General features: G+C 41.8%; 1 protein-coding gene across 1 annotated transcript; it reads left to right on the top strand.

The window, feature by feature from the left end:
* The first annotated feature begins 1,018 nt into the window (after positions 1-1,018).
* LOC133344891 (catenin beta-1-like) lies at positions 1,019-23,489 on the top strand. The gene is made up of 17 exons (XM_061555202.1): positions 1,019-1,173; positions 7,867-7,924; positions 8,863-9,087; positions 9,968-10,221; positions 11,253-11,491; positions 12,462-12,663; positions 13,850-13,994; positions 14,192-14,295; positions 15,066-15,200; positions 15,716-15,919; positions 16,268-16,423; positions 17,422-17,541; positions 18,455-18,605; positions 19,573-19,694; positions 20,390-20,450; positions 20,864-21,084; positions 22,891-23,489. Exons 2-16 carry the CDS (start codon positions 7,912-7,914, stop codon positions 21,064-21,066), a joined length of 2,334 nt encoding a protein of 777 aa, XP_061411186.1. The 5' UTR covers positions 1,019-1,173; positions 7,867-7,911; the 3' UTR covers positions 21,067-21,084; positions 22,891-23,489.
* Positions 23,490-24,873: the final 1,384 nt, after the last annotated feature.

The following is a 24,873-nucleotide window of genomic DNA, read 5'->3' as shown; positions in this document are numbered from 1 at the left end:
TATTTTATACCTACGTGACTTTACCGAAAGAACCAAAGAGTATGGATCCCTGCAGTCCCGAAAGCTTCAAATCTAGATTGAGATTTTTCAAGTAATTTTTTACAGTACAATTGACACTTTCTCAAGCAATTCTCAGATGACTCGTATTTTATAAGGTCCAGAGTGCGCTAATAATCATAACAAAGTCTCTTATCGGTTTGTTGCAGACGCCTGCAAGCAAGCACTGTGGTTTTTCGTGTGTGGTAAGTATTGCATTTGATGTTTTATCACTTTATTTTAAATCTATAATTAGTATTTCTAACGTTGAAGAAGAAGAAAGTTGTTCAGGCGTGGAACATGTTGTGGCTCAAACGTAGCGCAAGCTTTTAACATGGGACGAATCAACGGGAACACGAAAGATCGTTTAACGAATGTTGCGGAACGTATCTCTGTCGTTAAGCGAGACACGCCTGGAAAAGGCAATAAAACTCAACACATTCGCCATTAAAAAAAAGGACAACTACAGCATGGTATATAATAGGCGACGTTTCGGGCAATGTCCCCTTTTCGTGGCACATAACTAGAGAAGCACGAAGGTTTGAGCGGACAATAAGCGTCGGAGATTTGCGCAATTGTGTAAAGTATAACGTTTAATACTCTTAGGTTTTTTTTCTTCCGGTAAAGTCACGTAGGTAAAAAATAAATAATAAAAATAATAGAAATAATAATAGAAAATAAGTGATATATTATTTTATTTCTATTATTATTTATATAAATTTCATTATTTATTTTTACCTACGTGACTTTACCGAAAAAAAACCCGAGTATGAATCCTTGCAGTCACGAAAGCTTCAAATCTATAAACTTTAAACCGCAAATGGGAGTATAACATCCCTTTGTAAAGCATAGCCTGCATAGGCGCACACGTTTGGATCTCGTAGTCCGCATTAGCAGCCCAGTGGGAGAGTCGAGGAGTGGGGGGGGGAATGTGCGCACTACTTTTCTCGACGCCGCGTAGCGCAGGGATACAACTCGCCGCGTGGCGCACGGATACACTCGCCGCGGTGCTCCGCCCCCGCTGCCGCCATTTCGCCTCGGGCTCTTGAGACCGAGGCGGTTTCCAGCTGCCGCTGTTGCTGCTGCTTCGTCTTCCTCCCTCTACTTCCATAGCCTCCACTACAACATTCCCTCACGGTCAGTGTCTTCCCTTCACCTACACACACAGACACAGTCGGAGTCGAGCCGTGGCAGCGTTGAGCGAGTCGAGCGAGCGCGACAAGAGACTTGGTCGTGTGAGGAGTTGAGGCGGCTCTGGTGGTGATGATGTTAATTAACGAAGATGTTGGTGATGATGTTGAATCAACGAAGATGTTGGTGATGATGATGTTGTCGATGTTATCGTCTCGCTAAGTGTTGTTTGTTGTCGGATCAACTGTTTGGTTTTTGGTGGTAACTCTTATGTGTGTTGTTACGTTCGGGACTTAACTTGTAACTCTGTCCCGTATTGTCCTGTGTGTTCGATTCCAATCCTTCCTTTAAAGTTTTAAATCCCACTGCGAATATCATTACCGTGCTATTTGTACAGGGTTGTGGATAGTTCCTATTGTTACACGTGAAACTGCATTTGAGTTGAGAGATGCGTGCTGGTAAGTGATGTCCACTGCCGCCTTTAAACTACACAGGTCTACGTATTCGTGTTTCTTGTAATGCAATGGGTGATGGTGATGTGTGCGTTTTGTGTTTACTTTGTGTATTTTGTGTGTTGTGTATTTTTGTACTATGTGTGTTATGTTTTCTTTGTGTGTGTTTGGGTGTGTTTTGTGTTTACTTTGTGTGTTTTGGTGCGTATTGTGTGTGTTTTTGTGTTATGTTTTCTTTGTGTGTGTTTTTGTGTGTATTCTGTGTTTTGGTTGTCTTTTTGTATGTATTTTGTGTGTATTTGTGTGTGTATTTTGTGTCATTGTTTATCTTTGCTTTGGTTTACAGATGTATCATTAACTCATTACTCGTATGATTACCACCACATTTAAGCATAACTATCATTTCGATAGTAAGTACTGTTATTAGATTACATTTTAAAATGCGGGGCACTTAAAGTTGTATTGGGCACATGATTATTTATACTTGCACAACTGTGTGTACCTTGTGTATGCCACACGTTACACACCCTGTTGTAGAGTACAATGTGTATGTGTAGATGTATATAACACAATGTGTATGTGCTTGTCTTGCGTTCATTGTGGCTACTAGCGGTGGGGAGTAAGAAAAAGAGAGGCTCACTAGTTCGTGTTCAATATCAACATTCGGAGCAAAGCAACGCAAACCTCTAGGGGAAACAACCCCGACTGAGTATTGTGCAGACTCCAGTATCATAAACTCCAGGTAGGGGAAGAAGGGTGCTTTGCAAAGTTTGGCTGAGACATCTGAATGTGGTGGTGGTGGTTGTGGCTCTAAGGAGGTCAAAAGTCACGAGATTTTTCTTCCATGCGTGTCTTTTTAACTAGTTTTTTAGTGCCTCTAATTTGTGTTGACCTGCACACGTTTTGTACATGCGAAGCTTTAATTCACGCGTGTTTTACACACTATGTGTTAAATTGCTATTGCACATGTGCTTTGGAAGCACGGTGTTAAGGGAGATGGATGGGTTATGATCTTAGTGACTTGGGTTAGATTTTTATCGTTGGTGCACAACATCATTGGCATTTGGAATCTGATGGCTTTGACGAGATAGACTTGGCCATCAATGTACATCTGGGCTGGTTTGTGAGGTGGGTTAGAATGATTCACGTTAATAGGTTCTCGCTAACAGAATTTATTCCAACAAACTACAAGGTGAAATGGGTGATGTACATTTACACGTTTTAAGTATATATACGTTGATTGTAATATTTATTGGGTAGTTCTGTTTTTTTTTAAACATATACAGTACCACCGTATGTGTTCATTGTGCTTCTGTTGTTGAGTGTAAACGAGGACTTGCACAGGCGTAAGTTGGTTCGGGTTTAGTTTGCGGTGCCCCTAATTAAGCTTGCATTAAAGCGTTGGTTTAGGCCCGGTCTTTAAATGCTTAAAGACTAATCCAATGTTGACGTTAAGGGGGAGAATCCAACATGGTTTACAAAAAAAAGAGATCTCAGCTGCAGTCGTGAGTGGACCGCAGATTTCTGATCGGCGTTTCTCTCTGAATAACCCATTTGTAATAGTTTCACATACTTTAGCTACTTTAATGTGAGAGGAATTTTGTAACGTTTAGTTGTTCAAATTAAAATGCATTTCTAGGTGGTAGTACGACTGTAATATGCATGCATTATCAATCCTCAACGTGTGTCTTGCTTGGCAATATTCAGTAGTGGCCACCAATTGTATTACCGTACGGTTCCATCTTTTCAGAGTTATGCTAACTTTTGGTAGGCTGTACCTGTGGAGCTTAATCTGTGTTATTATTAAACACATGTTTAATATGGCAAGTGAAGTTGTATTTTATGCAGTGGTCAAATTATGGTAAAAATATATTTGCACAGGAGGGGTTTGGTATTTTGCTGATTGGCATGTTTTCTAACAAGCTATTAAAGTGCATACTATTTGAGGATAAAAGTACTACTACATATATGATACCCAGGAAAATAGTAATTCCTTTAAGCTCACAAGTGATAAAGTAATTGAAGGCTATTTTTGCATCCGTTTTTTTTCTACTTCAAGTCAGTGTTGACGTAATGAACTGCAATTGTAGCCTTGTAATCAAGTGCTATTTGCATATGTAAATAAACATTTAATATAATTATTAATTGTGGTTCGTGTACTTGGATCAAAACGCACCTTTACCCCCCACTACTTGTGCTGCTGAAATGCACAACTTAATGAAACATTCGCTCAGAAGTTTGGCTGCCAATATCAGCTTCAGTGGAACTTGAAAATAAACCAACATAATATTTAATTGTCAATGAATGGATCCTCTGGACCATTGTTTTACAATATAATTTTTGTTTAAAAAAAAAGCAAAACACTGGTCTTTAGTCTCTTCAGTCGTGTCCAGTTAAAGAAATGCTATTGGGGTTATAGGCAAGAGTCGTTCGTAAACACATAGGGCCCGAAGTCATATTCAGCAGAGTACAGCAGATATCGTAATGTTTTTTTTCCTGCAGGCATGGGCAGGTTGAAATTATAACTGGTCTGAAATTGTTACGCCTTTTGGCATTGTTGCTGATTCAGGTTGCAGGCATGTATTCACCATTGCCGAACACGTCAAACCCTTGTCACTGTTTAGTGTGTCGCTGTTGCAGTCGTGTGTCATGACGAAAGTAAACCATTTGAAAAGAATGAGATGAGTAAGACGGGGTAAGGCAGTCTGGTGGGTGTGCTGTGAAAACGAACCTGTGAATAAGGGGGGGGGGTTACTTATGTCTGTATACTCTTTTTGGTTCTTTCGGTAAAGTCACGTAGATATAAAATAAAATAAATCACGACATTTCGGGCGCAACACAAGCGTCCATCATACTTACGTGACTTTACCGAAAGAACCAAAGAGTATGGATTCCTGCAGTCACGAAAGCTTTAAATCAAGATTATGTCTGTATGGTGAACTTTTTTGCATCGTATCCATGAGCAGGTTTCCCTACACTATTATAGTATCATCTAGCTTGTGTGTGTAACTGCTTATGTGTTTTTGGGAGCAGTTGTTTGCATTCTCCAAACAATGCTGGCCTGCTGCATGTATTCCTTGTCATGAATAACACAAGTATAACGTGTTATTTGAACCTTTGAAGGGCCTCTCCTGGGTCAACTCAGTCTTAAGTAAATATCTGTGGTGGAGGGCAAGGTGGATGTTGGGTGTGTGTTCTGACCACCGAGTAAATACCTAGTGGGGAGCGGTAGAGTAGTGGTTAGCGTGCTCTGCTACGAACCCGGCGACACGAGTTCGACTCCCGCTTACGACCAACACCAGTGACGATTATCTGAACCTGTCCTGGGCCTCCCCTAGGTCGACTCTGCCTCATGAGTACCTGGTGCGGTGCATAAACATCGCCATGAGGGAGACAAAGGCGGCCTGGTGTGGTGCTAGTCATCCACCATCCATAAATTCCGAGCAGACCTTAATAAGTGTTCGCTAACGGCACTTGCCCCAAGTCTGTTAATACTATACGGTGGATCTTTGTCTTTTAATTGTTTCTGGCCACACCACCACCCTGTGCTTATACGAGCGTTCATAGGCGCTCGCTCACAGCACTTTGCTCCCTACAGTTCATAACGCCGAATAGTGGATCATTGTTGTGTTTGTTAAGTAGCGTTGAGTCAGAACTGTGCAGACAAGTGTACTTGGATGGCGATGAAGTCATTGGTGGGAGTGGTGTGTCCAGACTTCCTAAGCCATCTCCCATCCCCCGCCCTCACTTCAGTGCCATGTGAAGGGAGCGCCGTATCTGCGTTGTTCCGAATAAGGAGGGTTGTTGTGTGGATGGTGTGGCACGGAGGTGGGGGGGTTGAAGGGGCCGTGTGGTATGGGGGGGGACAAACGTTTTATTCAGTGCAACGTGTTTGACCATTGGCTCTTACAAATTCCCTGCCGTGTTTTTGTTGCATTTAATTCTGCAATCTTTTAAGTTGTTTGAAAATCGTCACCTAGATTAGTGAGCAATAATGCGCTGCCTGTTTGCTAAACCATTCATGGGATGAGAATAGGTTTTTCCCCTTTTATCTGGTAACAAAACAGGTGTTAAGTTGTTAAAACACCAAACTGAAACCTTTTACAAGGAATCATGTCTGCATTAACCACAATACCTATGGTCAAAACGCAAACAAAAAACTCTGATCATATATGCATTGTCTTTGAAACTGATTGGTCCACACCGGAGAGAGCTTTCTTTTGAGCCTCGTCTCAAACGCTGTTGAAAAAAACCTTTTCTCATATTTTGGTACTGGCAAAGGAGGTCATATGACGTTTATGGGATATGCATTTGGGATGCAGGGGATGGTAAAGTAACTTTACCAATGCTAGTGCTTTGGTATTGTAGAAGCAACTTGTTTTTCTTGGTCATTGTCGACATTTGATTGTATATTTAACAATCGCATTCAAGATAATGGTACCTTGTGTTTTACATTTGTTTTACATTTGTTTTATTGTGTGGTTAAAATTAATTGCCTCTTCAAACGAACAAGGGGTGGCACATATCTCCTTTGGCTGCCCTAAGACTATGGCGGGGTTGAGTCTGTATAGGACAGCCACAAATATTAATGTATTTTATCGACCAAAGAATGATAGGCTGAGTTCACTCCCGACTAGGATTTGAACTTGTCCTATGGTTATAAAGCCTAAAAGAGCTGCTTTTAGAATCTGCCATTGTGCACATTCCTGTTAAAGATGTAATGGGTCTATGAGCCATTAAACAACACGTGCTGTGCCGATCAACTGGACTCGCTTGTCTGCTCCCAGGACGCTTTTGCAGCAGGCTCTTTTCAGGGGCACTATGAAATTTGTTGGAATGTGACGCTGTTTGTCAGATAAATTGCTTACAGATGTAGGCCCTTGACTGAAAAAAAAGTGTTTTATGGGCTGGCGTTATATGAAGGTTGTATGCCGCTAAGCAGAACAACTTTCGGGGATAAGATTTAATGGGCACTTGAATCGGCAGTGAGCACTACTTTTCCTGGCCACCATCATGCTGCATTTTCGCATTTTGAGGTTCTACGTTGTACCTGTTTAAACATGAACCTCTTCACTGTTCTCAGTGGCCAGGTATTACAACAGTAATTTAGCCTGGAAAGAATGATGTGAATTTAAAGACTTTCAGGAGAGTCCTGCATTAGGTTATTTGTTTAATTTTAAGCAGTATTTTGCAATTGGAAGGAAGCCAGAGTACCTATCGAAAACCAATACATTACAATAGAATAAACGTCCTCAATCCAAGCACTGTCCTGCCATATCCTGGTTACTCGCAGCCCAGCTGCTTGGGAGTATCACAGCATATGATTTATGATCTGCCAACTTTTGAATCCAAAAATCTAGATTTCATGCATGTGCCGACCATGCCTGATTTTAACCATATTGTGGAAATTATGTTTATATTTGCTCGAGTTTCATTTGCATGTTATGTTTATAATGTGAATGTAGTGACTATAGTACATTTTGGAAGAGACATAGCACCGACTGCCACAAGTATGTGTAGGTGCCTAATATCCAGTTTGTTTTTTTAAGACTGTGTACTATTGTTGTAAATGCACTCTACACTGTTTTATCAGTTTATGATTTGGGTGCCAGGATTCATTTTTTGTAAAGATGAATAATCCTTCATTCACAAAAGTGAATGCAAGATATAGAAACACTGCTTAAAACTTTTACAACACTTGCTAAGTAGATAGGTGTTAAAAGACCCACGTTTTGAGCACCTGAAAGTAAATACTGTTATGCTCAGAAAAAATTGGTAAGTAACTTTTTCAACACTATAGAAGTTTGCTTAGTTGCAAAGTGTCCATGAGTATTTTTTGGGCAGTTGCAGTGGTCAAGTGTGCATATTCACTTTTTGCTGCAGGGGATTTTCCTAGGGTGGTTCTGAATGGGCCCCGACTTTCCAGATCCACAAGAGCTAACCTGGACCTGTGCCCCATGAATTTTAGGCTTCTTAAAAACAGAATTGGCTGAACTTTTGAAACAAAAAACAAGGCATTTCCGAATCTAGGTCATTGGTGTTGAGTGAATTAACTGTTTCAGTATTTCAGAAAAAAAAGAAAAGGGAGGGGGGTTAGTTAGTATTCTGATTAGCCAACCCGTGTTTCTCTCTGCTTTAAACACTAAGCTGTTGGGTACATTTGTCGATGGGATTTGTAGATGTTGTACTTGCAATGAGGGCATTCGTTAAGTGTCCATGCTCAACAAAATGACTTCTCTTGTTGCAGGAACTTTTCAAATAATCTTTGGTGACAAGGAACTTTCAACGAAAGATGTCCTTACATGGTAAGAGTTTTCTCAAATACACTGAATTAAAATGTGTGCATATGTATAGTGATCATACGTTTTATTTAATGATTTTAATGTAAATATATTGTCATGAATATTGTTCACGATGACTTTTACTTTGCATGCACAAGTAGCTATTGTGATGCATTTTCGTAGTTTTTTCCCTTAACTGCATTTCACGTCCCAACTAAATGTTCCAGGATCTGAAATAGTCTTTTCTTTGTTCAAAGTAAAGTCTCTCTAACATTTGTGTTTTTGTTCACATCCTATGTAATGCTTACCGATGTTGGTCAGACGTAACATTAAAGTCCCTTTTTGGTGTTCATTGTAAGGTTGAACTCTATGAAACCTGTTATTTGCACCAGTAGTCTTAAGCTGGTATCTCTTTCAAATCCAAAATACACGATAGAATAGATTATCAGGAGCACCGGTTTGGGAACCCCAGTTTTTAAGAAAATTATATGATGAGTAGGTATGATAATGAGCAGTGGTGTAAATATGAGTGAAGGGCATAGGGGGGTACATTATTACAAGTTTGCTATCACCCAAAATAGGAATATGAATATGTAATTCGCCATGTACATGGTGTTTAGCGAAAGTCAAAATTGGTCATCCTATGAAGAGACTGGCTCCCACCACATAAATGTGGAGTTTCCGTGATTGGCCTATGGGTGTGCCACTGGTTCCAAGTGTCACCCAAACAAATTTTTGGTGGGAGACACTGTCGGCAAGATTTACATTTATAGAAAATGGTTGATATACATTTATTTGTACAATTAACCTCATTGTAGGTTATGGAGACGAAGCAACTTTTCATATAATTCTGCACAAAACCTTGCAATTCCCGATAGATTCATATGGCCTGTGGTCCGGAGTGATATTTGTTGGGGAGTGCATGTGCCGGAGACCCACACACCGATTTGTCACTTTTGCAGCCGACCTGATGGAGTTGGACATGGCGGTGGATCCTGACCGTAAGGTCCAGGTGAGCCAGTGGCAGCAGCAGTCCTACCTGGACTCTGGCATCCACTCCGGGGCAGTCACACGCACTCAGTCACTGAACGGCAAGCACCTGGAGGACGAGCAAGCCGACTCGGCACTGGGCTTTGAGTGGGAGCAGGGCTTCCAGCACCAGGGCTTCAATGCCAGACAGGTTGCCGGTGAGTACAACGATCGCTCAGTAAGCATGGTGTCTTTCCTCACTTATTTCCCCATCTACCCGGCTTCTCCCAAGTTATAGTTTTACTGGCAGGCCTCCATGTCAGTTCAAGATAAAGCTGTCCCATATTCTTAACTTAGTCTTTGTTTGTACTTCCATGCTTCTGATTGTATGCAGATTATGTGCCTCACAGCCAAACTGACTTAGGTGGAAACTTGGGATTCAACATAAACACCCAAAACTGCTCATTCTTAAGGAGATTTTGCATAGTAGTGAGAGAGACTTCCCAGATCCTCTTGCATGACTGCCTTGTTAGATTCTTTGGATTATTTTTTGTCGCTTATAACGGCATGAAATATCTTTACTGTTGTCATATTTCCCGTGAAATATTTCAGCATTATACCCTGGCAATGCAAGCCAAACAACAGATGCCTTTGTCTTCTGTAAATGTCCCTGGCATACTGTGTATCATGGCAACCACTTATCAAAAGAAAAAGGGTCTCCATGCTCAAACAAGTGTGTGGGGCAGTGCTCCTCTCCATTGACAGCCCTGAGCCAGTGAGCGGGAATCGGTCATCTCACAGCACAACCACAGTTTGCTTCCCATAGTGGTACATATATCAACCTGAGAGGAATGATACTGGTAGACTTGTTTGGCCTTCAACCTGGATATGAACTCTCAAGCTTCCATTTGTTAGTGAAGAACTTGAACCAAAGCTGTCACCCAGCCTCACTTTTGCATTTACAAACTTTTAAACGAGGCAAGCTGAAGTGCAAGCACAGTCTTCTTGATCACAACGGCTGTGGTTGTTCTCTGCGTGTGCACAGCTGCTTCTGCGCCATGGTTTAACACTCGCTGTTCTTCCCTCCTCCCTGCTCAGAGGTGGAGACATCGTATGCGGCGACGCGTGCCCACCGCGTGCGCGGGGCGCTGTTCCCTGAGACGCTGGAGGAAGGTGTGCAGGTGATGCCCACGCAGTTCGACGGGAACCACCCGACCAACGTGCAGCGCCTCGCCGAGCCCGCCCAGATGCTCAAGAGCGCCGTCGTCAATCTCATCAACTACCAGGACGACGCCGACTTAGCGACACGTGCCATCCCTGAGCTCACCAAGCTGCTCAACGATGAGGACCAGGCACGTGAGGGGTGGCAGGGAACAGCTGATAATGCACAGTAGACCTCTAAGGATTTGCGATTAGACTAGCAATCTTGTGCTTATTAGTCACGCATTAAATTAAGATAGTATGAGGTGGTACGGATAAAAAAAAGTGCAGATGAGCCAATTCGAATGGACTCTTGAATTGACTTGTAATCGATAATTGATTGCAGAAATTATTTAAAAGTGGGGGTGGTTGAATTATTTCATGCCTGTGGTCAGCACATCGCCACTTTGTGCCGGTGATTACTCCCCTGGACTCGTGGTTATTTTCTGGCAATAAGATTTTTTGTCCAAATCTTGGTCAAGAAGAACCAATTTATTGGAGATTGTGATATGCAAATGCATTGTGCAATTAAGTTATCTTTCGGAAAATTATTAAATCTCATATTTTCAATATGACACTTAATTCTTAAACTCAGAATTAATATTGTGATGCGCCGCTGGTCAATATTGTAAAAACAGCACAATATAAGTAAGGTTTGTATTTCATGTGCTGAAGTTAGTCAGCCAATGAGCCTGGAGTGACCGCGTAGCACTATTGGCCTTAATTTCACATTCTCAGGTGTTGGCCAGGTTTTCCATGGGATAACCACTCTTGATTTCCCAGTGTTACTTGTTTTATTGACATTGATGATGGAAAAATCATAATTTTTGACCCCAGGCAGCAATTTTAACTCCTGTATTACCAATTGTCAGCCAAGCCCACTAACTAATGTGCCACGGAGCTGGCATTTATAATATGAGTGCCCTTTATTTATCTCAGAAAACCTTTCTGATCCTCAGGACTTTTTCTCAGGGGGGTCATAGTTTGGGATGTTTGGCCAATTTCTTTATAAGGAGTGTTTTACATGTGGAGGGTGGAAACTGGAGATGAGCAACATACGTGAGGAATAACACTCGCACAAGTCTCTTCATTCTATTGGCCACCAACATGTCCCCCAGCCGCACTTGGAGAAATGTGCACTCATTGCTTGTTATACTTAATTTTTTCCCTTGTCTCTTGTCAGGTGGTGGTGGGCCAGGCAGCCATGATGGTGCACCAGCTGACGCAGAAAGACGCGGCGCGTCTCTCCATCATCAACTCGCCACCGCTAGTGGCTGCACTCGTGCGTGCCATGCAGAACACGGGCGACGTAGACACGGCACGCCACACTGCTGGCACACTGCACAGCCTCTCCCACCACCAGCAGGGCCTGCTCACCATCTTCAAGTCTGGTGGCATCCCTGCCCTTGTCAAGATGCTCAGGTGTGGCCTGCTATGCTACGGTATCGGCTGTCTGGTAATAACGCTGGTTTGTTCTATCTTGCGTGTGTTAAGCCTGAACTTCTGATCTATACGTCGAGCAACCGGGACGTGTTGGGCATCTGAACGGGACAAAAGTTGATGCGTGAGAAATGTGGATTTAATGGATATTTTTTAAGGTTCTTTGCCCTGTCCTTTGTGTGAAAAGCCTTTGAAAAATCCTACCAGAATTACTATTGGTCAGTATGTGTGATCTTGGTGTGCGGAGCGTATTGTTTGTTGTGGAACTAATGCAGGAAGGACGAATGGGGCAAGGCATTCTAATGTCATCGCTTTTATGACATTGCTCTATTGTGCATTGAAAGATAAACCACATTGTGCCTAGCTGAGCATGTAACTGCTTGCATAGTCTAGCTAGGACATCTTAAGCATTGTACACTGATTTTGGTGTACATACCAGATATTCGAGTGCCTCTGGTGAATTGTATGGATGTTGAACTTCTTTTAGACTGTACGTTGCCAACCATGATAATCGGATGTATTGTAGAAGGCACCAGGGTAATACATGTGCCATTAATTTTATCCACTGTCTTAGTTGAACATCAATTATCGTTCACATACAATAGTTGAATAAATAATACATCTTAAGACATACATAAAATCATCACTTGAGTCCTGCATTTAAATATTTTGCTAGTTTTTGTTCATTGCATATGTTCTCACATATACATCTTCAAACCCACATGCATAAGGAGATGACTCAAAATCTATACAGACAGGTTCAGAGCTCACTAACTGTATACTTCCACCTCGCAGCTACGCCGGTTGGCGATTTTCTTAAAGATAATGCTGATCTCTGTATTTATTGTCCACCAAAGCTGCTTTCAAAACACCCGTGTAAAGATTTGCACGATCACTCAGATAATTGTATTTGGGCTTTAGCTTGAGGCCTCCGCGTGCGTTGCCCCTGCAGCTCTCCCGTGGAATCGGTTGTGTTCTATGCCATCACCACACTGCACAACTTGCTGCTGCACCAAGAGGGCAGCAAAATGGCCGTGCGCCTGGCTGGTGGCCTGCAGAAGATGGTGGCGCTGCTTAACCGCACAAACGTCAAGTTTCTGGCCATCACCACAGACTGCCTTCAGATCCTCGCCTACGGCAACCAGGAGAGTAAGGTTCGTTGGAGAGCAAGTGGAAGTAGTCCAGGGCTGTTTGAGTTGCGTGAGGACATATAACTGCATTGTTACAAATAAATAGCGACATGTAGCCTAATACAAAGACCTCAAATATGTCTACATTTATGGAATTGTAAAAGCCCTTTATATATACGTGAAGCCTTTTGACTCCAGACACAATTTCAGGAAAGTCTTGCTTTGGGAAGTTTTTTCTTGTTTTTTGCATGCGGAAGAAAGTCAGAGTTCCTAGAGAAAGCACACACATGAAACGATAATATCTTTATATCCTATTCATATTCTTAGGTTTTTTCGGTAAAGTCACGTAGGTAAAACATTAAAATTAATAAAAATAAAATAAAAATCACGACGTTTCGGAGGCAACACAAGCTTCCGTCTTCATCTGTTTAGAGTAGTTAAGTGAGGTGGAGCTGTTGTGGAGTGCTTTATTCGCATTCGAAATGTCGTGAGTTCGAATCCTGGTTTTTTGACTTGTAATCAATAATTGGGTCAATAACTTTCATATTGTGCTTATCGTTTTATTGTCCATAGAGCACTTGAATAATAATTCAAAGCTGTGAAATAAACATTTGATGAGTAGTCTACTTAGTCTTTCATTTTTCTCGGGCTAATTAAATAAATACTTCTTTGTGGTAACTCAAGAGTGGTTGTCTTATGGAAGGGTTGCCCTTATCACAGAGGAAGTGTGAAATTTGCACCATTGGCTTAGGCCCCAAACGCAGATGAGTACACAGTCATTGACTTACAAACACAATTCGTTCCTGGGGCCCGTTCGTAAGTCCAACGGTTCATAAGTAGGAACAGTAATCTACTGTATTTAAATATCCACACACAAACATTCACTCCTGGCACGAGGCTAACTCCTTACATCTCGCAGAGGATCGCTCAGCGAAACAAATTGGTTCCACGGTTCAATTTGCAAGTGAGTTCCTGTTTTAAATAAATGTTAAAAACAAATATTTAATCGAAGCTGGTTGGTAAATGCGGGTGTTCATAAATTGGGTGTTCGTAAGTCGAGGACTGCCTTACATCATACCACTTATGTGAGAGTGGAGATTTAGACCTAAATAAGTTGTGAATAGACATGTAGCTCTGTGTTTTTTAGATTTCTTGTCATGCAGGACTCTTCAGATTCAAATGTTCAATTTGTGTCTCGCAACACCCGCAGCTCATCATCCTGGCAAGCGGCGGCCCTGCGGCGCTGGTGCAGATCATGCGCACGTACAACTATGAGAAGCTGCTTTGGACCACGTCACGTGTGATCAAGGTCCTCTCGGTGTGTTCCAGCAACAAGCCAGCCATCGTCGAGGCTGGTGAGTTGGTTCGTACTCATGATGTGGCTTCATAAAGTGCTCTCTGCTAATAGCACTTGCACTATGATGTCTGAGCGTATATGCTTTGTTTATGAATTTGTGTGTTCATGTTTGTGGGTTTGTTTGCATATGTGTGTTGAGTTGTCTGTGACTATATGTATCTGAGAGAGTACATTTGTCCTTGTGTATGTGTGCAGGAGGCATGCAGGCTTTGGCTCTGCACCTGTCCCATCCAAGCCAGCGCCTGGTCCAGAACTCCCTGTGGACTCTTCGCAACCTTTCCGATGCTGCTACTAAGCAGGTATTATGCGACCTTTACAGATGTCTGGTCCAAAGTGAACTTACGAATTAAGTAATTGGAAACGTTTGTTTTACATTTTGCTTTGGCAACTGAGAGTAACCTAGGTATAATTGGTACTGTGCTGCAAGCAAACGCTGATGTTTGGTTGGTTAGTAAGCATGGGATAATTAGAGATTCTGGATTTGAAGCCATGGCGTAAAATAGTTTCCGGATAAGCAGCACTGCATATTTGAGTGGAAATACCGATAAAAAATATCTAAATAATACATGGATGTGCCTACATGGAAACAATATACAAATTGTTGAATAAAAATGTTTTTTCGCCACATGACCAATCATCACCCAACATTGGCTGTACTCAAATCCAAAAGTACACTTTACTTTGCTTGGTATGTAGGTCTACATGGGTAGAATTAGGGTATGAATATGATATGGGTATGATAGGAGTTGGGGGAGTGCTATGGTTGAGGTTGGAGAGGAGTACGGTTGGAGTTGGGTTGAGAGGAGAAATAATTAGGGTTAATATAGGTAGAGTGTGGGTAGGGTAGCATAGGGATATAAGGTAAGTTTAGGATTTGGGTAACAGGCTAATATTGTCGGGTAGGATAGTGTTTGGGTAAGGATAGTGCATACATTCAGGAGGTGCCGTACAGTGAGCACCAAACAGCAGTGACCTATTCTGGGATGATTCTCAACAGAAGTGATAGTTGTGGTGCACCTGGAGCTTGTGGGCTGGTGCCTCCCCTAAGCAGGCATGTTGCGTTCGCCAGGACAACATGGATGGGCTGCTCCAGATGTTGGTCCAGGCGCTGGACTCCAGTGACCTGAATGTGGTGACATGTGCTGCGGGCATCCTCTCCAATCTTACCTGCAACAACTACAAGAACAAGCTCATGGCCTGCCAGGTGAGACAATGCCCCTATTGCCCTGCTGGCCATTGCAACTCCTGGCCATTTACTGTTTGCTATACAGTTGATGCCATTTAAGTGTGTTCAGTCTAACTACCAGGTTTAAAAAAATACATCTACTGTGTTGTTGGTTTCATGTTTGTACAATTACTTAGCAGTAACTCTTGATTCACAATTGGAAGGACACATCTCATATCCCAGCTGGAGGTTGACTCCGACCTATTATCCCTGTGAGGTTGATAAAAAATTTACTTTTGTGGGAAGTCGGCTCTGATTATTTCCATGTCCACTACCATGGAAGTGTGGCTTTCTATTGCTTCCTTCCAGATGCAACAGGTATTACTGCTACCCCCAATGCTTGTTGATCAGAGAATTTGTATCTTATATATGCATATGTAACTTAATCAAACAGCAAAAGCCTGGAGTGCCTGCACTTCAGTGTGCATATCATATGGGCCACAGTTCATCCATTCACCCAATAACATAATTGAAACACCATGGCTGTCTTTCAGATGGGTGGCATCGAGGTGCTGGTAAAGACCCTGATGCAGGCTGGCGACCGTGAGGACATCACAGAACCGGCTGTCTGTGCTCTGCGCCACCTCACCAGCCGCCACCCCGAGGCCGAGATGGCCCAGAATGCCGTGCGCCTGCACTATGGGCTACCTGTTGTGGTGAAGCTGCTGCAGCCGCCCTCACACTGGCCGCTCATCAAGGTGATTGGTGCACGCCCTGCTTGTTCAATAATCCTCTTATAGACTGATATCGTCATCTTCAGTAAGAACCCATTGAGGGAAACATTTCTCCTTTAGAAGACTGTAAAAAATATAAAATGAGTGCCTATTTGGAAGAGGTTGTGTGTTTGTCTGATGGGAAAACTTCCCGACACCATAAGTATGTGGAATTAACATAACTTGCTCCAAGCTACCATTGAACAGCAGTGCTGTTTGATTATAAGCATTGTGACTTCACTTTAGAGGAAAGTAATAATGTCTTGATAATTTTCAGCCAAGCGGGTGGAGCTGTTAACATTGTGCTTGGTGTTTGCTGCTGTCTTTATGCAGGCCGACGTGGGGCTCATACGCAACTTGGCGCTGTGCCCTGCCAACCACGCGCCCCTGCGTGAGCAGGGCGTGCTGGAGCGGCTGGTTCAGCTGTTGGTGCGGGCGCACCAGGACACGCAGCGTCATACCATGGGAACCATGCAGCAGTCGCAGCCGGTAGTGGGAGCACCCCACACATACACACTACACGTCCTCCCTGTGTGCAGCTGTGTGAATTAAAAACTGATAAACGTGTTGCCTAGTAATGATATGGTGATGCATGCCTGTACTTTAGGGACTTGGTTCGGGGATGACACAGGGATTGAACCATCATTTGGGAAGAGATACTCGGCTCACAATGCAGTGATGTGTCTCTAGAAAGTAGTACAGAAAATATGTCTATAATGTATCTTTACATAATATATTCCTATGTTTGTGGAGATTTATTCTCTGGGCATTCTGGTATCCTTGAACAAGGAAAATACTCTAGGAATTAACCAATTGTCCGACAGCCACTCATTGTCCAATTCTTAACTCAATGAGGCTATCCTGAATAAATGCAAATCATTACTGGATTTACATTGCTCATATATTGTAGACTATTGATATTTTACCAGTTTAGGGCTTATATTAAGTGCATTGATTCATGTATATATCTATAAAACATAATTGTAAAAGTTAAACATTGAAAATCTATTCAAGTGCTTTACATTAGCACGTGTAATTTTCCAACAGCTGGACAGTCCTATTGCCAAGAATGTTTACATCAGTGTGGGGACATGGGGTAGTGCCCTCTTTAAGCATTACAGATTTGCCACTACTGAATTATAAGGTGTGTGCCGATCTTTGTGCATGAGCAGTAGTCCAATTGCAGTGCACTGCTATGAACCCGCTACCCGAGTTTCAATCCTAGCCATGATTTTTCTCGTTATTGGCACTTGCCATCTGAATCTGTTCTGGGTTGCCTGTGAGTTAACTTGCACTTAAATTAGTACTTTGGTATGCTGTGTAAAACATCAGCACTGGGAACCCAAAGCAGCTGTACATTGTACTGGCTACACCAGCTCCTTGTGGACCATGCCAGTTTTAATGTGCCTCTTATGGTACTTGTCCCCTAAGAACCATGACATTTAATGGGGGATTATCTTCTTTGTGTGTGTGTGTTCATGGAATAGGATGGCATCCGTATGGAGGAGATAGTGGAGGGTTGCACTGGTGCTCTGCAGATCCTGGCACGAGATGCTGCCAACCGTGAAGTTATCTACAGCCTCAATGTCATCCCCGTTTTTGTGCAGGTGTGCCACTGGCAATGATTCCGTTGTTGCAAAACACTTTGCTGTTTGTGTTAACCTGTCACTTTTGGTTTAAATAAACAGGACATGTGCGGACTAATTATGAAAATGATCCAAACATTTGACACAAATGATGAAGATGCATGAATAAGTAGTAGGATGACTAATGGGGTTAAGCCATCTCTGCTGTAATTCTAGGTTTAATTCCTCTGCTCGTTCAAGGTAAAACAGACTTTTGTATGTAATGATGATGGTTTCAGCCCATACAGCAATGTATCTACATTAATGTGTATTTAAATGTTGCACTTCTATTTCAACTTGCCATATCATTCCTCCAGAGATGATAAAATGGATACTACTATGTGGGAAGTCAACGATGGTCATTCTGTGTAGACACTCGTTCCCCAATAAGATTGAAATTTCGAACAGTGGTTCTGGAATGCCAACAGTGATCACCATCACATGACGATAATTTGAGGAGCGAGTCATGTTGTACTTTTTAAAATCGCATATTGGAGTTTGATCCTTATTTTAATAGATAAGCCACAAATTCAAACGCTCATACTCGTAAAAAGGTGCAATTGAGGTAAGAGATTGATTTCAGAGAGCAGAATTATATCGGTTATGTCATGTTTCAGGATCGTTCAACATCTGTCCAGATATGAGGCGCACCTGAAATATAATTATTGAAAACTGTAATATGTATGATCCCTCAATATCCAAATGCTATCCAAATGCTATGCAAATGTAATACACAACACTGCACATGTACAAACACCTTAATTGAATCTATGATGATGTCGAACAGATGTCGTAGTTACCCATGTAGGGTGGGTGACTTGAGTGCTTATGGGCACGTTTTTCATTAATGCACAATGTTAATCTTGAGATGGTGCCACATCCCTCTTCGCTGCAGCTGCTGTACTCGAACAACGAGAATGTGCAGCGCGTGGCGACAGGGGTTCTGTGCGAGATGGCGCAGGACAAGGAGGCGGCCGATGCCATCGAGCGGGAGGGCGCGACGCCCGTTCTCACCGAGCTACTGCACTCGCGCAACGAGGGCGTAGGTGAGATCCACAGCGTTTGCTGCAGCTGGGGTTATATCAACAGTGATGGTGCCTCTGGCAGCAACAGCTGCCAGGCAATTGGTGCTTTGAGGTCACCAGGAGTAGATGGCAAGTGATAGAGGGACAGACCCAGGCAATGTGCTTTGGAGAGGTGAAGTCTCAAACGGGCAGGAAGTAACAAAACACTGGGTGTCATGGGTTAACAGACTTATGTGAATGGCATATGGAGTCCACTAGCTGCACCTCCCCAGTGTTACATTTGTGAAATTGGACATTGGGCTGTTCTATACTCTAACCCCACAATACATCACAATGCCGAACCTGAACACCAGCGACAGCACGCTGGCAAAATTGTCTTTTGTAACCTGTTCACATACACGAATGTTGAATACGTCTTGACATGCTCACACCACACCCCATCCTTAATCACTGGAGGTTTTGTGTGTGAAATCCAACAGTGGGTTTGCACTCCATCTCTGGTAGCTTAACGGCCTTGCCTCCACCTTACCCTGAGAAGTAACAGTGATGGTTATTGAGATGTCGGTGAGGAAGACTTCTCGGCTACTGGCATAAGCTGTGAACAACTCTGCCTTGAGGCACATTGCACAGTTATTGTGTTATAATTTAGGATGGCATCATTGAGTTGGCGGAATGCCAGTAGTTGAAAGTCTACAATTATAAGACCCGTAGCCATCTCTTAATAGGAATGTCCACTGTGGACTTGTCAAAAAGTAGTACTCATTGAATTCATAAGGAAGATGATGTTGACCCCTGGCGAGGTATTGAACTTGTGGCCATCCAGTTTGAATATCCACTGACTGGATATCTAGATTGCCTGCTAGAAACATGTATTGCCTAATACAGGTTACCTCCTTTGTACTGTGAATGGGCATCTCACATGACTGCTCCATGTCTGCATGAGTCATCAACCCTTTTTATGCTTCTGCCCTGTGCTATGTGCCCACAGCGACATATGCGGCAGCTGTGCTGTTCCGCCTGTCGGAGGACAAACCCCAGGACTTCCGTAAGCGCCTATCGGTGGAACTCACAAGCTCTCTGTTCCGCCATGACCCAAATTCCTGGCACGAGGTAAGGGGGGAGCCTCTCTTTCTATACTCCACCTTTATACCATAGGATATAGGTGATGCAGCTTTGAAAATCTTGCTGGGTTATGATAGCATTTTAACGGTTTTGTGAGTGCTGGCTGTGTGGCTCAGGGGCCTGAGACATGAGTCAAACCCATGGTAACCACAAGATCTGTGATGCTCTATAGAAGAATATTTATACTGGAGGAATCGGATGAGCTATAACGCAGTTTTTTTACATATGTCCAATCGATATATATTCCAAATAATGGTGGCTAAGTAGTTATAATAAATAAACTCATTCGGGCCTGTGTCATCACCATGAAATAAAAGTTAGATTCACCAGCCAGTGCTTTCCAGACTACTTTTTTCTAGTAGCATTTAAGTAGGCTAGACCTCTGGATACTGTTGCAAATGCTGCGGAGTTGCCTGGTGATATAGGCAAGAGCCCTCGATGAACACCATAGAGCTGTTAAACATAATATCGCAAAAGTGGATGGATTCATGCACTTTGTGAATTGTGGGAAAGAAAAGTAAATTTAAAAAAAATAACGGTCTGACCAAAAAAATGTATTTCGGTTAATTGTGCAAAATAGTTTTTGGTGGTGAGGTGTTGGGTCTGAACCAGTAGGAGCATTCTAGTCATGGACAAATTGCCCTGGTGTTTTATGCCTATGTTTGGTAATGGTTTCTGTTCAGGGAGGTGACATGCAGATGGACATGCTTCCTCCTGGAGACCCAATGGCCTATCATCCAGAAGGTATGTGGCTGTGCTCTGTAGGGGAATGTGTGCATGGTTTATGTTATTTGAAATAGTTTATCCTTGGAGCTCTTATGATGATCACAATCCACTCACTCAGAAGATTGAGAAAGAGCTCAAAACCATTAATAAAAATGTGTAATCTTTCTTAGGGGTTCTATAGAAAAACTTGCCTCTCCAATGGAGATTTGGCATGAACATTTTTCTCTTCCAAAAAAAGAATACTACTATTACTGCTTTGGAGGGACAGTGTTCACCTGAATTAAACCATAATCAGGATTTTGAGTCAAACGCCCTGAATAAAGAATATTATGAATAACAAAAATGTAAACTTGCATTATACTAATTTGCTGGCTGTAAATGAATGAGTCTTCTCCCCGTTCTCTCTGCCCTCCGAAATGGCCCGTGTGTAGACACTGGCTTTGGGCCATACCACTTGAGCCCTGGCTTTGGGGGTGCGGAACTGTCAGGTGTGGAACCCATGCTGGAGCACGCAGTTGCTGACTTTGGGGTGGAACCTCTGCCAGACCTGAGGCACCACACTCAGGACTTGAACTTCGGGCTCCCTCCACCCCCTGACAACAGCCAGCTTTCCTGGTTCGATACGGACCTCTAGCCTGAGCAAGCAGAGGTGGTAAGTGCTGCATTACATATCCTGCCACTTTTATTGGGAATAGGTCATGGTTTATTTCTCCTAATACAACCATTAATAACATTTGTATTTGTAAAGCAGCTAAATTCAATCACATGTTCAATAGTCAGGGTGCTCTGGTTTCCTCGCATATAAAGCACTTGAAAAAAGTACATGGCCAGACATCTGAAATTGCAGACCACATGAGGGTTTTCCAGATGGAGGTCATGATATACTAGTGCAAAGCCCGTTGATATTTCGGAGGTATTTAATGTACTTTGATTGGAGTTTATTCACCTCTGAAATGTCATGAATTAAATTTACTGAAAATTATTCATTATAATTGCATACTAAAACAATTATAATATGTATACATCGTCCACCTGTTAAGAGGCCACCACCTGCTCAATTGAGATCCTGTGTACCCACGATAATACATAACTAGAACAGAACAATGCTGCTTCTGAAACAGCTTTTGCTCAAATATTGTTTTCACGTGTGGCCCTTTGAGCTTAGTCCCTTCCCATCTTCCTCTGATGGAATATCTATTACTAATATAGTTTCGATTTAAAGCTTTTGTGACTGCAGGGATTCATCTTCTTGGTTCTTTCGGTAAAGTCACGTAGAATGGAAATAATAAAAATAAAACATAATAAAATAATTCTCACGACGTTTCGGCCACAACACAAGCAGCCGTCCTCAGGTGTAGAACAGGTCTGTCGAGAAGACAGACTCTGTCTCTGTTTGCGTTGTGGCCGAAACGTCGTGAGAATTATTTTATTATGTTTAATTTTTATTATGTTATTATTTCCATTCTACGTGACTTTACTAATATCTTATTAACATCATTGTCTGGTTTTAAATACAAATTTGGGCCTTCATTGATATTGTTTAATTCATGTCACTGATCCATCGTAGTTCCTTAGAAGAACCCCCTTATAGATTTGCACTCAAGCCTAACCTGTATTGCTTTGTCATGTGTTATATTGTGCTTACCTGAAAAGACACAATAAGCATTATTCTGCTACCTGTTAATTATTGTACCTGTGCTCTTGTTCCTATCCCCATTATTTTTTTCCGAGAGGCTGTTTAATATATTATGCCTTGGTTCTCAGTCGCAACTTGTTCTGATGGGGGATGGTAGGGTGTGACAATGAAGCTTTGTACCTATAAGTTACTTTTGGTAAAACGGTAAGCTACTGAAGGAAGTCATGGTAGTTTCTACAATGCACTGCTCAAATCCTTGAGTTCACTGTTTCTTGAGCAACAGCTGATAATACAATTCATTTGTGTGCTCCAGAATAGAGTACTGCTCCCAAATTTTGGGCTGCAAATACTAAACTCTGATATAATCTAAAGTACTTCCTATTAAGCATCCTTGTATGACATTAACATTAACTATTTACCATTACCAACAAATTCCTGCAGGACAGTAATCTGTGTTGTCCTCATGGTTAAGCAGAGGTAGAAGAAAGGAGGGAGTCTTGAGGGTTCACTGGATGTGGAAGTTTGAATAGATATTCATGGGTTTTAAGAATTTATTTTATGTTTACAGTAAACTTAAAATAGTTGTGAACAAATTTCGAAGATCATATGGCTTTAAAATTGCTTGGCCTTGTGGGAGCCTTAGTATGTGTTCTGACCTGAAGAAGTCCCGATAAAGTTATTTTATGTTTCGTTTTTCTTACGATTCCATTGGGAAAAGGTTGTATCCATTTCGAAAGCATTATGGCTTGCTGAAGATGTAAGCCATTCATCAGCAACTTTAAAACAGTCCATGGTCTAATCATGAATGTATTTTGTTTGTAGGAAACTCAAAAGAAGGCCCTTAAGAAACTGTTGCCGATGAAGGAACAAAGCAAGTGAACTGAAGGGTGTAGAGGCAATGAGTTGGGAAGAAGTCGAAGGAAGTGCCTGATATTCAAGAAATGATTGTTTCGGACAATTTTGTACAATGGTGTACTTTGGCTGAAATGTAGGTGGTAAAGGGGAAGAGGGTTGGCCTTCTTACATGGTGGCTATTTCATTGATATACTGTAAGCTTTTAATTGAGACTAGTTTATTATGTAGCTCGTGTTTTTTAACTGGGTATTTTACTTGTATTTTTAGGTCATAAAGACTTTAGTGTAATTTTGTATTACATTTGAATAAAATATCTTTGTAGCATTAACATACACAAAAGTAAAATGAACAATTCTGATAGAAATCGATATTCATGGACTTTTTCGTTCCTTTTTACTTATGACGCTTGGTTTTTAGGTGTAGAGGTGCCAAAATAATCTTTTGCATGACCTTTTTTTAAAAATCATTCTCTGTATACCTGCAGTTGGTTTGACACTAATTGATGAACATTTTTTTGTAAAACGAGCATTCCAGTATTAAACAATAAAGAATAGTTGTAGCTCTGACATGCTGTATCTCTTGTGATCTTATCTGATGTGGATTTGTCAAACGATGTGTGCTTTTGCAAGGCTTCTCTGGGACCTCGTCTTTCTTGATGGTGGCCTCTAGCCATTGTCATTGTATAATTGTCACCTTTAAAATGTGTTTCAAAAGTCAGGTGCTTGAGGCAGCAACTTCAAAGTTAACTTTGAAATCTGACTCCTGGCCATGCTTTGTTCTGGAAAGTAAAAAAATGTGCCTTGTGGGTAAATTTGGTTTATTTAATGTGGTTTTGTGTTTGCATTGCTACTGTTCAGTAAACGTCTTGGTTGTGGTCTAGCCTTACTTGGTGATTCCATCGCTATTCCGTGATGGTCATGTATCTTGGTTATAGGTGTGTTAACATTTATACATTTAACAAATACCGTTTGCAGTCTGTGAGAAATATTTTACTAGTCTAAGTTGAGGTAAAACTAGATTAGCGACCACATTACTATGTCATGATGTTTAAGATATGTTAAATGCCATTGGTGGGAAAATTTGTCTTCGGATTTTGTTCAATGCCAATCTGCCACATTGGCAGAATGATTTTCAGGTAAAATGTTGAGAGGTTTATTGCATTCAACTCACTGCTTTTACATCACTTCAGTCATTCGTAATGATATGCATCTGCTGTAGCATTTCATATTAACTTTATAATTTTTTTTACTTAAGATTTGTTTTTAATCCTTACTGGGTAATACTGTAGGTTGAGTTTTCAACTCAAAATTAGGTTGAGTTAAAATCCTCCATTGGAGGTCAGCTCAGTCATATCCCACTGAGGTAGTGGGAAGACAAGTGGTTGCCCTATAGTAAAACTGGCTTCCTAGCATTGCAATATGGAATTTACTGCCTTGGCCTCTAACAAATGACCATCACTGCACAGATATTTGTATATGGAGACACTGACAATATTTATAGTATTAATACTGCCTTGCACAGCTGTTAAATGACATGAGATTATCAGTCACCTATTTCAAAGTCCCCTTAATTGCCGTGTCAATTTCAAATGCCACAATACATACAAATATATCCACTATCGTGATGTGTAACTGATGTTAGGAGTATTGGATGTTTAATTATATTAAAACAAGTAATTTAGGGCAGTTTAACTAATTGACCGGGATTTCAATGTCACGTCCACTTGTGTAGACACCTGTTGCCACAACTGTTTACGGCTGGATTAAGTTGACAGCAAATTTGTAGATGCAGCACAGGCTCCTTTGAAGCTGCTAACCCCTGTTAAAGCCCTGTAGCAACCAGGTGTGTTTGCGCGAACCTTGCCATATAAGGACTCTGCTTGATCTGAAGCTGATGTGGTTTGAGCTCAGGCCAAAAGCTAAAATTGCAGCAATGAAAGCTGGGCCCAGC

This window comes from Lethenteron reissneri, chromosome 20 (assembly GCF_015708825.2).
Source record: "Lethenteron reissneri isolate LAM-NWPU_2019-01 chromosome 20, ASM1570882v1, whole genome shotgun sequence".
NCBI classification, from domain to species: Eukaryota; Metazoa; Chordata; class Hyperoartia; order Petromyzontiformes; family Petromyzontidae; genus Lethenteron; species Lethenteron reissneri.
The sequence above is the reverse complement of the archived record's forward strand: the minus strand, read 5'-3'. Positions and strand labels throughout refer to the sequence as shown.